The 14,735-nt window shown below is 35.3% G+C and overlaps 1 protein-coding gene across 2 annotated transcripts; it reads right to left on the bottom strand.

Annotated features, from left to right (window-relative positions):
- Positions 1-4,299: 4,299 nt before the first annotated feature.
- LOC107860592 (triphosphate tunnel metalloenzyme 3) lies at positions 4,300-11,687 on the bottom strand. 2 transcript variants are annotated; one of them, XM_016705993.2, is made up of 2 exons: positions 10,637-11,687; positions 4,300-4,619 (listed from the first exon to the last, which is right to left on the bottom strand). In XM_016705993.2, coding segments are annotated over exons 1-2 (729 nt in total). In that variant the 5' UTR covers positions 11,365-11,687; the 3' UTR covers positions 4,300-4,618. The 2 variants fall into 2 exon arrangements, with proteins under 2 accessions (XP_016561479.1, XP_016561480.1); XM_016705994.2 differs by lacking the exon at positions 4,300-4,619 and having other exon boundaries at positions 10,636-11,663.
- Between the last annotated feature and the right edge of the window lie 3,048 nt (positions 11,688-14,735).

The raw sequence follows: 14,735 nt of genomic DNA, 5'->3' as shown, positions 1-14,735 counted from the left end.
GTATGTATATATATATGCACTACTTATTGGGGGAAAGGACAGAAACGACATTTAAAATTAAACTATTTCCTTGAAAATAGCCATGGAATTTAAATTTCACTTTCTAGCCATTTCAATTTACTGACTGGTTCTATACCGTTTTTACACAACTTTTATACAGGTTTTATACAAATCTTATACATAAATATTCTATACGAAAATTATACAGTTTTAATACATAATTTATATAATAATTGTACATTTGCACTTCAAATTAAACTAATTCCTTGAAAATAACCATGGAATTTAAATTTCACTTTATAGCCATTTTAATTTACTGACTGGTTCTATACCTTTTTTACACAACTTTTATACAGGTTTTATACAAATCTTATACGGAAATTATACAGTTTTGATACATAATTTATATAATAATTGTACTTTTTTTTACACATTTTATACAACAATAATATAATTTGTATACACTTTCTATATATTGTACATATCATATTTGATAGAACTATACAATTTCTATATATATATGTTATATATATTCATATTCTATTTAATAATTATATCGTTTTTATATAATTTAATTATTATTTCTAAACAATAAAAAAAAGCAGAATATTTGATCAATTTAAAAATTTATAGTAAAAAAAAAATTGAAATATTTTTAAAAGGGCCGAATTACCCAAGTTGAATATTGTATCAATATTGTATATAGACCGTATCAGTATTGTATATGGACTGTATATTGATTACGTGGATCAAAATGACCCAAATTGGGAAAGATTAGGAAATGGTCATAAAATGACATTTGTTTAGCCGACTGGACATTAGTTGTCCAAATACCAAACTTGGGCTATAATTGGGCTATTATTTTTTAAAAAAGTCATAGAGTGTCCTTTTCCCCTATTTATTCACAATTCAGTGATTCAGAAAGTAGTAACCTATTCAGGGCAACAAAGGCACAATATAAAACTCGGCTATTATCGTATTGAAAAACTTGAAGCATTTATAGCTTCCAACAATTAGGATTTAATTTTTTTTTTAACTAACATTCAGTTCAAGTTTGAAGATTCTTGTAAACTAAAATGCATTGCGTAGGATTTTGGCGGTAACTAAGATTTTGTTTTTTATGTTAGTTGTTACTATTTCTATTTTATAAGTATTTTTTTATTATTAAACCGAAAACCAAACCGATAAACCGAAACCGATAAGAAAATATCTTATTGGTTAGTTATTGGTTTTACATATTTGAAAACCAAAAACCAATAAACTGAACCAATAACACATAAAATCGAACCGAACCGATCGATGTACTCCCCTAGTCCTGGATATTGAGAAGATTCTGTTGGGAGTGCTAACTCCCAGAATGGGTCCTGCAATACGCAATTCAAATTAGTCGGAGTTCTAATACGGATACCAAAAATCAAGTGGGAAAAAACTAAGTATATAATAACAACGTAAGAAAATAAATTGTATAACCATTTCTCACTTAAAAATTAGAAAACTACCCCATTTCGAATAGTTCGAGAGCAAAATTGGCCCATTCTTCCATGTTTTGGAGCAACCCTTTTTGTACCATTGTTCATTTTTAACCAACCATTCTCATAAGTTTGTGTCTTTTAGCCTGGAAAATCCAATTCCAGTACCTTTACAAAAGTTTCCTTTTCTACGACACGATGACTCTCATAGAATGTTTATCTCGCAATGGCCTTTTGCTCTGTCGCACATTTCATAATCCTTTCATGTTTAACGAAAGCTACTACATCATCAACCCGACTGACTACTCAACAATTCACCAAATTTCTGATCCATTGAAATCACCTTATTACAAAGTTATCTGTCTCCAAATTTCTGAACTTGAACCCGCGAACTATCAGATTGAGATTTACTCATCTGAAATTAAGAAATGAAGAGTTTCCGGTCCCCCTTTTCCTAGAGATTACGATATAAGTTTCAATAACGGACTAGTTTACTGGAATGGAGCTATTTATATCTCATGTAACCAGCGTTTCAACGTGGAACAAGAAAAGGTTCCTATTCAATTGAAGTCCAGGAGGATCGTCTATTTCGGAGAGTCTTATGGCCATTTGCACCTTATACAAGTGAATCTCCATAACTTAGCTTTGTACAACATCTACGAGATGAATCGTGATGGTACAGGGTGGTTCTTGAAGTACGAGGTTAATGTTGAAGATGTTGTGTTAGCATTTTCTTGTATGATTCGACGTTATCTCGAGACAACAGATTTTCATTACTATGCTATGGATGTGCTAAATGTTGTAAGGGGAGAGAAAGAAGAGGATACATTCTTGATCTTGCATATACCTGAAAAGGCCCTACTACGTTACAACTTGGTGGATAAGTCATTCTATAAGCTTTGTGATTTTGACAATGGCATTCATGATGTGGAATCTGATGATGAACAACTTGCTGTATGTCTGCATTTTGGTAGATCAAGCACTTACCAGTACATTGAATCTACCTATTGTTGGTAAGTAGGTTTTGTTGGGATTTTGGTGGAGCTGGGAAGATGGCAAACCTTTGTGTAACGTCGTCGTCGCCTCAGCTTGGAAACGTACCAACTTGTGTGGATGGTTGTTACCTATTGTATTATATTATATTGTGTTGTTAGTTTAAATAGAATGTTTATTTTAGTTGTTACTTAAGCTTTATTGTATAGTAAATTAAATTTAAATAAAATGCTTATTTTAATTGTTACTTAATCTTTATTGTATCCTACATTAAATTCAACGTAGTAACAAGATGTTACAAAACATCTCATGTTACATATGTAACAACCGATCTGGTGTGATCGCGAAGATATTTTACATATGTAACAACCGACCTGGTGCGATCGCAACGTTAATCCGGTTGTTACCTTGTTATAATCTTTTTCCTCATTTGGAATTTTGTTTATAATCATTTACCAAATCTATTTATAATAGTTTTACCCTATATCATATTTTTCTGGTAGGTTTATCCTGTGACATTGTGTAACAATGAAAGACGATACAGTTTATCCACACATTATATTCATCAAAACAATAACTTGCTATATCTACAATATGATACATGTTGAACGATACGTAACAACCATCCAAACACGGCAAGGTTCACCAGAATTTGTTTCTTGTGAGAAATAGTTGTCTCTTATGTTGTAAAACATGATCAATCAACAATAATATCTGATTGTTTCTTGTGAGAAATAGTTGTCTCTTATGTTGTAAAACATGATCAATCAACAATAATGTCTGATAAAGACACAAATTGAAGGTTTATCCTTCTCTTGCATTTTTCCTGTTGATTAGTTTAAATCCTGTCAATGAAAAGTTTGTACAAAAACAGTAGAACTTTTTAACTAATTTTGTATCTTGCTTATCAACTTGTGTTTGGTATGATTGGAAAATATTTTCCATGGAAAATGTTTTCCCGAAAAATAAGTTGGTTTTCTACTTATTTTCTCATGTTTGGTTGGTAAGTGAAAAAATATTTTTCGAAAAATATTTTATGTTGTTTGGTTGGTGAGTAGAGAATATTTTTTAGAAAAATATTTTTTAGTGTTTGATTGGTGAGTGAAAAATTATTTTTTAGAAAATACTACTAACTGTTAACTAGTATATCAGTGCCTCTAACAACTCAACAATTTGTAAGAAATAATTTAAGCATGACAAATAATATCAATATCGAATTCTAAAATACTACAATCACTAAATTTAAGCAACTATTAATTAGCAAATATATGAGACACTTTTCAACATTTTGTCAGGACAATCTCAAGATACTACAATCAATAGAAATATGACGGAACGACAAGCTTATTCAACCTCGTGAAACAAGTTACATCGATGACATGATGAAATATGCAATTAGCAAAAGTAACATAGGTAAGCCTTTCTCTATAAATATAAAATAACAATACATTCAAGGAACATTGGAAATGGAAAAAATCCGGGTTTCATTTTTTTTTATTTCAAGCAGTGAAAAATTGAAGCAAAGTACAGTGAAAAATATTTTCGAGTAATGTAAATTTTTTGAGTTATGTGAATATGAGTATTGTTGAGATGGGGAAAAGGAATGGGGATGGAGTCACAAGTCTCATTTGTCATTTTGTGAAAAATGACTTCCCTTAACTCATGAGGGAAGTCATTTTCCATCAAATGAAGGAAAATGAGTTGTGGAAAATATTTTCCCAACATCCCATTACAACCAAACAAAGGAAAATTGGAAAACATTTAACATTTTCCATCATACCAAACACAGTGTTACAATTGAACTAATCAGGTCATGTGAAAGCTAACAAAGCAAACATTGAAAGACAGGCAAATTAGTTAACAACAGAGAAATATATCAAGATTAACATACAGTCCAAAATTAAGGTTCATAATCTAATAGAAGATGTTTATGCACTAAATAGTACCCCAAAAATAAAATAAGAAACTAATATTCTAGAGGTTTAAGGAAACTCTTGTTAGCAAGGAGGGTAAATGATTAGGAAACCACAAAATATTATTTCATGGCTGTCAAGTCGTCCACCAAATCATATGCTAGATGGTAAAACTTAACTGCAAAATATTGAGGCAATGAACACTTCAAGCTTTCGAGATATGGTTACCATCTAGGAGGCAAATCTGCAGTTAATAGAAATATATAGCTGTTTAGTCACCTAAATTGAAATCACCGCGAGAAATCAAGTGATATGAAGTGATGCATGACATAATGTCTTAACAAAGATTCATGCTCAGATTTCACTTTGTTCAGAAAACATGGAAAAATCCAAAGAAAATGCAGGAAATCCAATATGATTGGAGAAACTAATCGTGCTGAAGATGAAAATATTAGAACACTTGGCCCAATACAGCTGCAAAATGTGTGCTTGAAGAAATGATAATTAACACCTTTGGCAATTGAGAAGTGCATTCGCAAGCCCGCTATTACCATTTTACCCTATTGCCAGAGACAAAACCTCCAAGAGCTCAATCACTAGTAAATACAGGAACTCTATAATGTTTGCTCACCTACCGAAAAATAAAAATGAGATAGTTTCTTGACATTATAACCAACAAAATCACGGGTGACCACCCGGGCAACCAAACCTGCATATGATGCAGATGACAGCGGACCATTTGGGTTTAATGTTTCTTGATTAAAGGGGCTTTTTCAGGTAAGCCTACTTGGTTTACCACCTGGACCATGTTATTACTCATAAGCGAAATCTTCAGCTATTTTGCAGATGCGTTCTAATTATATGTACATCTGATCTTTTCTATTTTACACATACTGCATACCATATAGTTAATACCTTTACCTTCACATTTTCTGACGAGAAACATCAACATATCAAACTGCCTCATAAACAAGAATAGACTAAGTTCTTTAACTATAAATGAAGGGGAGCTTTGAAGTAACTAATAAAGTTGTTGTCATGTGACCAGGAGGTCACGGGTTCAAGCCTTGGAAACAGCCTCTAGCAGAAATGCAAGGTAAGGTTGAGTACAATACACCCTTGTATTAGTAATAACACAATAATAATCTCATGTTAGAAACTCATATGAATTTTAAATTCTCGGCCAATGTGCTACTAAGAATTTTAAATTAACACTTAAAAGTGGTAAAGCAACTATATGAATCATCCCAGGCAAGGAAAATAGCAGAGACGTAAAACAGATGCCACCATACCTCTATATTAAACAAATAAACTCTTCGAAGGTTTTAGGATGGCATTAGTAAGGCCATGGTAGTAGTAAGAAAAAATCCAACTCAATCGTCTCTGTGTCGTCGTTTGTTTGACATATTCCCCCAATTAGATAACCAAAATTTACTTGAGACACCTCTCAAGTTCCAAGACTCCTCATGTCAAAGAATTCAATTAGTACTAATCAAGTAGTCATTGTTTTGACTATGGTGTAACATCATTTAATAAAAAGATTTGAACTTCAAAGTATTTCAACTAGTATAATGCACATATTTGAACTTTTTCACTTAGTCACATAGTTAGTTGGGTAAACAAGGTCATTTACAATGATAGGATATAAAAAAGGGCAGCCCGGTGCACAGAGCATACCGCATTAGCAGGGTCCGGGGAAGGATTGCACCCAAGGGTGTGATGTATACAATGTAAAATCCTAATTAATCCGTAACTTAGAAAACATGGATTTGATGGAGATGGATTAAACTAATTTGAAACCATCCATTCATAAGTGAAAGAGATCTCTATCTTGCTCCTTCAGTTCCAAATTTGTATCTTCAGTACATCCATTACATACTTCCTATTATGTCTGATATAAGAATGAAGTCATGATAACAAAATTTAAGCCACATTTACATTAGCAAAGCGCTGATCAAATTTAGTGACACGTGTTTTCAAACAAGAAATGATGTAATGTAAATTGGATTAAGGTCAGCTCATTATTAGTCTTATTGGAAGCTTCTACAAACAGCACAAAGTGCTCTCAAGTTACTTTAGAACAGGCTGAGAATAGTAATGAGTAATTTAGTGTCACACCTGAAATGGCTTCCATGAAGGGGAGGCAGGTAGTGGATGTCGCACTTACTGCAACCGAGTCCTTGATTCTAGAGTAAAGCAAGGGAAGCCAGGAATCTTATACAATATAGATATGGAGAAAGTCTTTGATAATGTTCACGGTGAGTTCCTTGTTAACATGTTGAAGTTGGTGTTATGGTGAAAAGTGGATATTCTACTGCATCTCTATTGTAAAATTATTTGTCATCATTAATGGGGCTCCTAAAGGCTTTTTGCAACCCAAAAGGCCTGAGGCAGGCGATTGTTCCCTCTTTGTTCACTTTGGTAATGGAGGGTTTAAGCAGGATGCTTATGACGTCACAACAACAAAGCTAGACCAGAGGCTTTAATCCTTAGCATCAGGGATCAGGGAGGGCTACAGATGACTTATCTTTTATATGCTGAAAAATCTTCAAATTTTTGTGAACCAGAAAGGGAACAGATTTACCATCTTAGACTGATTCTATTGTTCTCAATTTGGTAAGGAGGGAATCAGTACTACGAAACGGGTAGGAAAGTGGCCTTGGAGTAAAAAATTGGAAGTTCAAAGCAATAGTCTGTTATACAAGTGGCTGTGGAGATTCAGCCAGGAAGAACAGGCCCTGTGGAGGATTGTTATTGCTGCAAAATATTTTCTCCAGAACCTTTTGGACCACAAAATTACGACAATCTCATAATTTATATGGCATCTGAAGACACATCAGAGTGTTCTGGGACTCTTTCTGCTCCAATACAACACTCCAAACTGGGAAATGGTAGGAAGATCAAGTTTTGGATGGATATATAATAGGGGAATCCACATTGAAAGACCAATTTCCAGTCTTGTTCAACGTTGCACAGAATCAAGAAGCTACTACTGCAGATTATAGGTCAGAACATGACTGGAATTTTAGGTTTAGGACCTTAGGGGTGGAATGAATGGCTGGGAGCCCGAGATGTGTCATCTTTACTTGGTCAAGTTAACTGGATTAATCTCGCTCAAGCTAAAGTTGCCTCTTCAGTTTGGAAAAGCAAGGCCAACTGTCTATTCAAGGTTAGAACATGCAACCAGTAATTAAGGAATCCAACTTGTAGCTTTTCTAACTGGTCGTGGAAAACCATCTGGAAAAACAAAGTACCCACTTTCCAAAGCACCCACCCCTGAAGGTGGACTGCTTCACATGATTGGTGGCATACAGAAGTCTTACTCAGGACAACCTTCGGAAAAGGGGGATCAATATTTGCACCAGGAGTCATTTATGTGAAAGGCAGGATGAGGATATCAACCATCTTTTCACTGCACATTCACCTCGCACGTCTGGCATTTCTTAATATTATAAGGGTGGGAGTGCGTCGGTAACAGTAAGGGGGCGTTCTTTATTTGTGTCTGAAGTTTCTTGTTTGTGGGTTGAGTGTTGTCTATGGTTTCGGATATATAGTTTTTAGTAGTATCTTGTGGCTCTAGTATTATCTTGTGACTAGCGTTGTTAGTTTATTTTGCTTGTACAAGTTTATATGCATTTATGTTTTGTGTTTGCTATACTGTTATTGGTTCTAAGCCGAGGGTCTATCAGAAACAACCTCTCTACTTCACCTGAGGCAGTGGTATGGTATGCGTACACTCTACCCTCCCCAGACCTCACTAGGTGGGAATACACTGGGTATGTTGTTGTTGTTGTATAAGGGTTATAGCTGGGCAATGCCTAGGACAACTGCTGAGCTTCTAAAATGTTGGTACTTGAAAGGGCTGGGGTAGGACAAGCAAAACATACGGGATACAATGCATGTTTCCATCAGGTGGAACATCCGGAAAGAAAGGAAAAACAAGAATTTTTTAGAGCAAAATGGAATCTGTTATACACATTAAGAACAGATGCATCTCTTTCCTGTTTTATTGGTGCAACATGCAAATTGCAAATGATGCAGAGGCCACGATAGACTTTCTGAGCTCATTACACAACCTGCAATGAGGCTTTCCTATCTAAATACATTGCAACAGTTTGCTGCTCTTAAATACAACAACAACATGCCCAGTATTTTCCCACAAAGTGGGATCTGGGGAGGGTAAAGTAAAGGGTACGCAGTCCGTACCACTACCTCAGATTGAGGTAGAGAGGTTGTTTCCGATAGATCCCGGTTCAAGACAGAACAAGCAGTAGGTAGTAACAAAATAGTCTAGAAAAATGGCATAATATAAGAACAAGAAATAATAGCTAGTGACCAATCAACAGATATAATAACAAAAACAACAAAAACAAGACTACCACAAAGTAATACTACACTCGGGCTATCCAAAACAACCAACAACACCAAAACACCAAGACCCTAAAAGCATAGCACTACGACTACTGCCACGGATAACACTAACACCACCAAGACACCAAGACCCTAAAAGCATAGCACTACGACTACTGCCACGGATAACACTAACACCACCAAGACACCAAGACCCTACAAGTGTAGCACTACGACTACTACCACGGTTAACAGAACAAAGCACTCCTACCACCTTCTATTTAATTCGCGTCCTCCACACCATCCAATCTAGGTTCATGTCCTCGGTAAGTTGTAGCTGCTTCATGTCATGTCTAACCACCTCCCTTCAATATTTCTTCGGTTTACCTCTACCTCTACCTCGCATGAATCCATTCATAGCCAAGCTCTCACACCTCCGCACTGGGCATCCGTGCACCTTCTCATCACATGCCCGAACTATCTCAACCTTATTTCCCGCATCTTGTCTTGCACCGAAGTCACTCTCACCTTGTCGCAGATAAGCTTATTCTAAATCTTATCTCTCCTAGTAAATCTACACATCAATCGCAACATCCTCATCTCCACCGCCTTTATCAGGGGTTGGCCTGGTGGTAATTGGCTTGAGCTTTGGGGTGCTCCCTTTCAACGTCTCAAGTTCGATACCCACTGGGTGCAAACAATTTCTGAGGGCCATCGGACTGGGTGAAACCCTGAATTACCCGTGGTGCACTTGCGAGAAACACCTTGCCGATGGCCTGTGCACCCCGGGATTAGTCGGGGCTCGAAGAGTCTCGGACACCCGGTGCAAGTCAAAAAAAAAAACATATAACATAGTTGGCCTATATACCACACTGTAAACAAGACTTTGCAAGCAAGCCTCCGTTTCATCCACCTACCTTTGCCAATCAAAAAAGAATCACGGAAATTAAAATCCACGAAATACTTCCTAACACTAATCATGGGCACACTTTATGAATTTAACTTCATTCTCCAATTTATCAAGCATAACATCATATCATGCATACCCAAAATGACTTTACACAAATGTATACATAAAAAGGGGCAATTGAGTGCACTAAAACTACCACTATGTTCAGGATTTGATTAAGGGCCGGACCAAGAGTCTACTGTACACAGCGTTAGCCTGCATTTCTGTGAGAGGTTGTTTCCATGTAAAACCCATGACCTTCTAATCACATGATAATAACTTACCAATTATACCAAGGCTCCCCTTCACAAATGCACACATACACAATTCAAATACATGTAATCGCAACGGACACATAGAAGAAGCAAGATAATTAATCAAATACTACAAGATTTCACTTACTAAGGCAACTATCCGGCACGGAAAGTCACAAACTTTTGACACTTTCGAACAGTTATAATCAATATCATTCTCCTTCAAGAGCGTCCCAATAATCCTTTTTAACTTTCTCTAGCTCCTAACTTTAACATTCAATCTCATAACAAGTCCAAAAATCATATATAGTCTCATCAACTTCCAATAACACACCATTCTACTCAAACACATTCTTTACATTCTTAAACCCACCCAACCCAATAAAACCTCCCTCCCCAATATAAAATTCCTCTTTTGCCCTTTTCAAAACCCTAGAATAATCTCCCTCAACTTCCTAGGATCATCAACACATTCATATCCGATTTTCGAATCTAATTCCTCCTCATCCTCTTTCACTCGACTAACACCGGTAATAGGGAGAAGTACCAGAAGTACAACAAACACATATAATAACAAAAAACAACAGATAATAACATAATAGAAACTACAATACTACAATACGATAATTGAGGCAACAACAGAGAGTAATAGAAATGTAGATGCATCAATATCAGATAATTAACCAAGTAACTATAAGATTCACTTACTAAGGCAACTTTCCAGAGCGAAAAGTCGCAAACTTTGACACTTTTGAATAGCTATAATCAATACCATTCTCCTTCAACAACGTCTCAATCATCTCCTTAACTTTCTCAGGCTCCGAACTTTCACATTCAATCTCATAACAAGTCCCAAAGTCATAATTAGTCTCATCAACCTCCAACACCACACCATTCCACTCAAACACATTCCTCTCATTCCTAAACCCACCTAATCCAATAAACCCTCCTTCCCCAACTTGAAATTCCTCTTTTGCCCTTTTCAAAACCCTAGAACCCTCCACCTCCGTCAATTTCCTCGGATCATCAACACATTCATACCCGATTTTCGAATCTAATTCCTCTTCATCCTCTTCTACTCGACTAACACCGTTAACAATTACCGCTTTACCCTTGAGACACACCATGCATTTCACATTCTCTTCCTCTTTTGACCTCGCCAATTTCCTCGGATCATCAACACATTCATTTCCAATTTTCGATTCCTCTTTATACTCTCCAACACGACTAACACTGTTGTTAATTACCGTATTACCCTTGAGATTCTCGTAAAATCGGAGACGTAGAACTGCTCGTTGCGAGCTCAATTCGCCGGAAGCGCCGTCGAAGAAAGTGTTAAGCTGATGATGTGTCTTTTTGTGGTACGGGGAGAGAAGTGAGAGGACTTTTTGATGTGCGGAGGAGTCTGGTAATCGGAGTTTTACTTCGACTTCCATATGATTTTAATTGAGGCCGATGCGAGTGTTTTTGGTGGAGGGATCTACGGCGGTGGACCTGTCGAAGTGTTGGAGGAGGGAGGTGGCGCCGGTGGTGGCGGTGGCGGAGGCGCCGGTGGAGGGGGATGGGGAGGAAGAAGTGGCGGCAGCGGCGGCGATGAGGGCGGCGTGTTTACGAGCTTCTTCGAGTTCTTCTTTGTCTTCGATTTTGACTTCGATTTTGCTGGGTTTCCTTCTCAGCATTTCTCTGTACTCACTAGACTGTCATCAAGAAAAGAAGGGATGGGGCGGGGTTATATTTGGCCAAAAATTTGATATTTGAAATTTTGAATTATATTTGGTGGGGACAGGTGAATATATAATTAAAGTTGTTTATGAATTATTATGAATAATTTAGAGTGGAAAATAATTCTTGTAATAATTTCCAAATTAAATATTACACAAGTTGAGTTGCAAATTGTTCTAGTCAAAGTGTTTTGTGGAGTTTAACTGCACAAAATAAGTAACAGAAAAAATCATGGCTAATCGCCCTTCAATTTTTCATATGGGGAGCTTTGATTTTCTTACAATTGCGGAAACACTCCAATTATGTTTTGGAGACAAGGTGAGAGTATCATCCGTGATGAACAAGAAAAGAGATAAATTTGAAATAACTTGACTAAGTGGAGAAAAGATATACAAATATTTGATAGAATGATAGATTAATTATAATGAATGTTAGTAGAGATAGAGATATATGAAGAAGCCGGAGAGAGGTGATTAGATAGCAGTTAGGACATGACAATGTTCCTAGATAGGAAGATATCAAAGACGAGAATTGAGACAAAAAGTTAATAGTTGAGCTTTGTATAATTTTTTTTTTATTAATATTATAAATTATAATTACTTTTTTACTATTTTAATTTTTAGATTCTAATATTACTTGGTGTTCTTTTGCTACGGTTATTGTATTCTTTTGGTGTTACTATTGTTCTCTTCTTCATTGTTTGTAGCATGATTTTTTTTTTATTGTATTTGATTTTCATACCTTTTTTATATGATTTGCTTGAGTCAATGAATCCAAAATAGGAATAAGATTATCTACCCATTACCCTCTTTAAATCTTATTTTTAAATCTTATTTTATTGAGATTATTGGATATGTTATTATTGTTATTGTTCTCCAAATGTGCTTTAGGGTGAATATTAGGGCCATTTTGTTTTGTGAAAGAGGGATCACTTTGTATCGTGGTTGGTGAAATTCCTTCGTTTCATATTACTTGACATGTATTGATTTGATATATCATTTAAGAAATTTTTATTTAATAGTGTATCTGACAAATTTAATCTTATTATTTTTTAAAACTTCAAAATTGACTACTACCCCTCTAAGTAGTTGTTTAATATCTAAGGCTGGCATGAAAAGAACTTTTTAAAAAGAAAATTTCATAAATTAGACAAATAAACTAAAATAATTATTTTCATTATAAAGACGAAGTAAAATAAAATGAAGTGAATATTACTTACAATAAAAAGGAATAAGCTTTTATGTGTAGGAAGAATGATATACAATTTGTTTTCTTTTCAAAAGCTTTGAGGATGTGTTTGGTACGAAGAAAAATAAGTGGCTTTCTTACTTATTTTTTGATATTTGAAGAAAATAAAATTCCAAAATCATTTTAGATATAACCTAATCAAACACTAATGACTCGAGACGCGATCCCGGTCTAAGATCCCTACTAACAACCGGCATGATACAACTCCTGACCCTGACTCAAAATCCAAGACTCTTGATTCCAACCCTAATATAAGAATCTACTCTAAATTCTTACTCGAGATTTGACTCTCGACCGGACAGTTAGGGCCATGGATATAAACTTGACAAAAAATTCAACTTTCCCACTAGTTATCTGAATATCGATCCCAACCCGCTTTCACAACTCTTAATTTGCTACCTAGGTCCTAACTTTGACCCCAGGACTTGACTCCGACTGGTGACTCGACCTCGATTCTCGAACGAAATTCTGACTTCCAACCTGGACCTAGGGCCTAACCTCGAATCCTGATTCATAATAAAAAATCTAGGATCCGACCGGAATCTCGATCCAAGATCCGATCTTGATTAATCGAATTTTGACTCCCAATTCGAGATCAGAGACCCGAGCCTCATTCTTAAATGAAGACCTGAACACATATTCTCTCCTGGCTAAATATGATTCTATTATACTGATTACATATTCGGAAGTTCGTGTCCCTATTTCTCTCCCATGTGAATAAGGTCGTTTCAATAAAATTAATAGCTTAAAGCAAAATTTTCATAAGGCTTTCAATATATACAAATACACACCAAAAGAAAATTACAGTTATCTTTTTATTTTTATGTTCTTATTATTTTTAATATAGTATTCTTAAATGACATAAAGCCTTTAATATTTTTTTGGTTAAAACATAAAGCCTGTAGTTACCTCACATATTAATATTAAATTAAAAATTAATTTTAGTTCTAGTTAATAAGATGTATTATGTGGTTTGCAATACTTACCTTGGATAATGTTGTAAAAATTGTATTTTGTTATGAAATAATAAAGAACAAAGAAGAAGAATAGAGAATAGAGAGTAATTCTCATTTCTCTTGAGTGATGAATTACAATGAAGCAAAACCCCTTTATTTATAGGGAAAAATTAATCTTGAGTTTGTAACTTTTCCATAAATAAACATGCACAATATATGGTAAAGTAGGTATTCACTATATATGGTAAAGTAGACATTCACTATATATGGTATTTTTACAACACTCCCCCTTGAATGTCTAATTGATAGATAATGTGTCTCGTTAAAACCTTAATAGAAAAAATCCAGTGGAAAAAAAATCTAGTGAAAGAAAAAAAGTACACATCTCTAACAATAGGCATATAAGCTACCTCATTAAAAACCTTATAAGGAAAATCCAGTGGGGAAAAACCTCATAAGGAAAAAAAAGTACAGCGCGTATTAACTTCCCCTAATGAGAACATCCTTGAACCTTTGCATCCCGATCTTGTGCACCATCTTCTTGAAAGTTGCAATTAAAGGAGACTTGGTGAATAAATCAGCCACATCGTCACTTGAACAAATTTGTTGCACATTAATATCACCATTCTTTTATAACTCGTGTGTATAGAAAAACTTTGATGAAGTGTACTTCGTTCCATCTCCTTTTTATGGATCCCCCCTTAAAATGTGTTATGCATGCTGCATTATCTCTGTATAAAACTGTGAGCACATTGTCACATTTCAAACCATATTTTTCTCAAATGAGATGTATCATGGACCTCAACCACACACATTCTCGGCTCGTTTCATGAATAACTATTATCTCAGCATGGTTTCATGAAGTGGCTACGATAGACTAC

This window comes from Capsicum annuum, chromosome 2, assembly GCF_002878395.1.
Source record: "Capsicum annuum cultivar UCD-10X-F1 chromosome 2, UCD10Xv1.1, whole genome shotgun sequence".
Lineage (NCBI taxonomy): Eukaryota > Viridiplantae > Streptophyta > Magnoliopsida > Solanales > Solanaceae > Capsicum > Capsicum annuum.
Note: the sequence above shows the minus strand (reverse complement) of the source record. Positions and strands in the feature narration are given on the sequence as shown.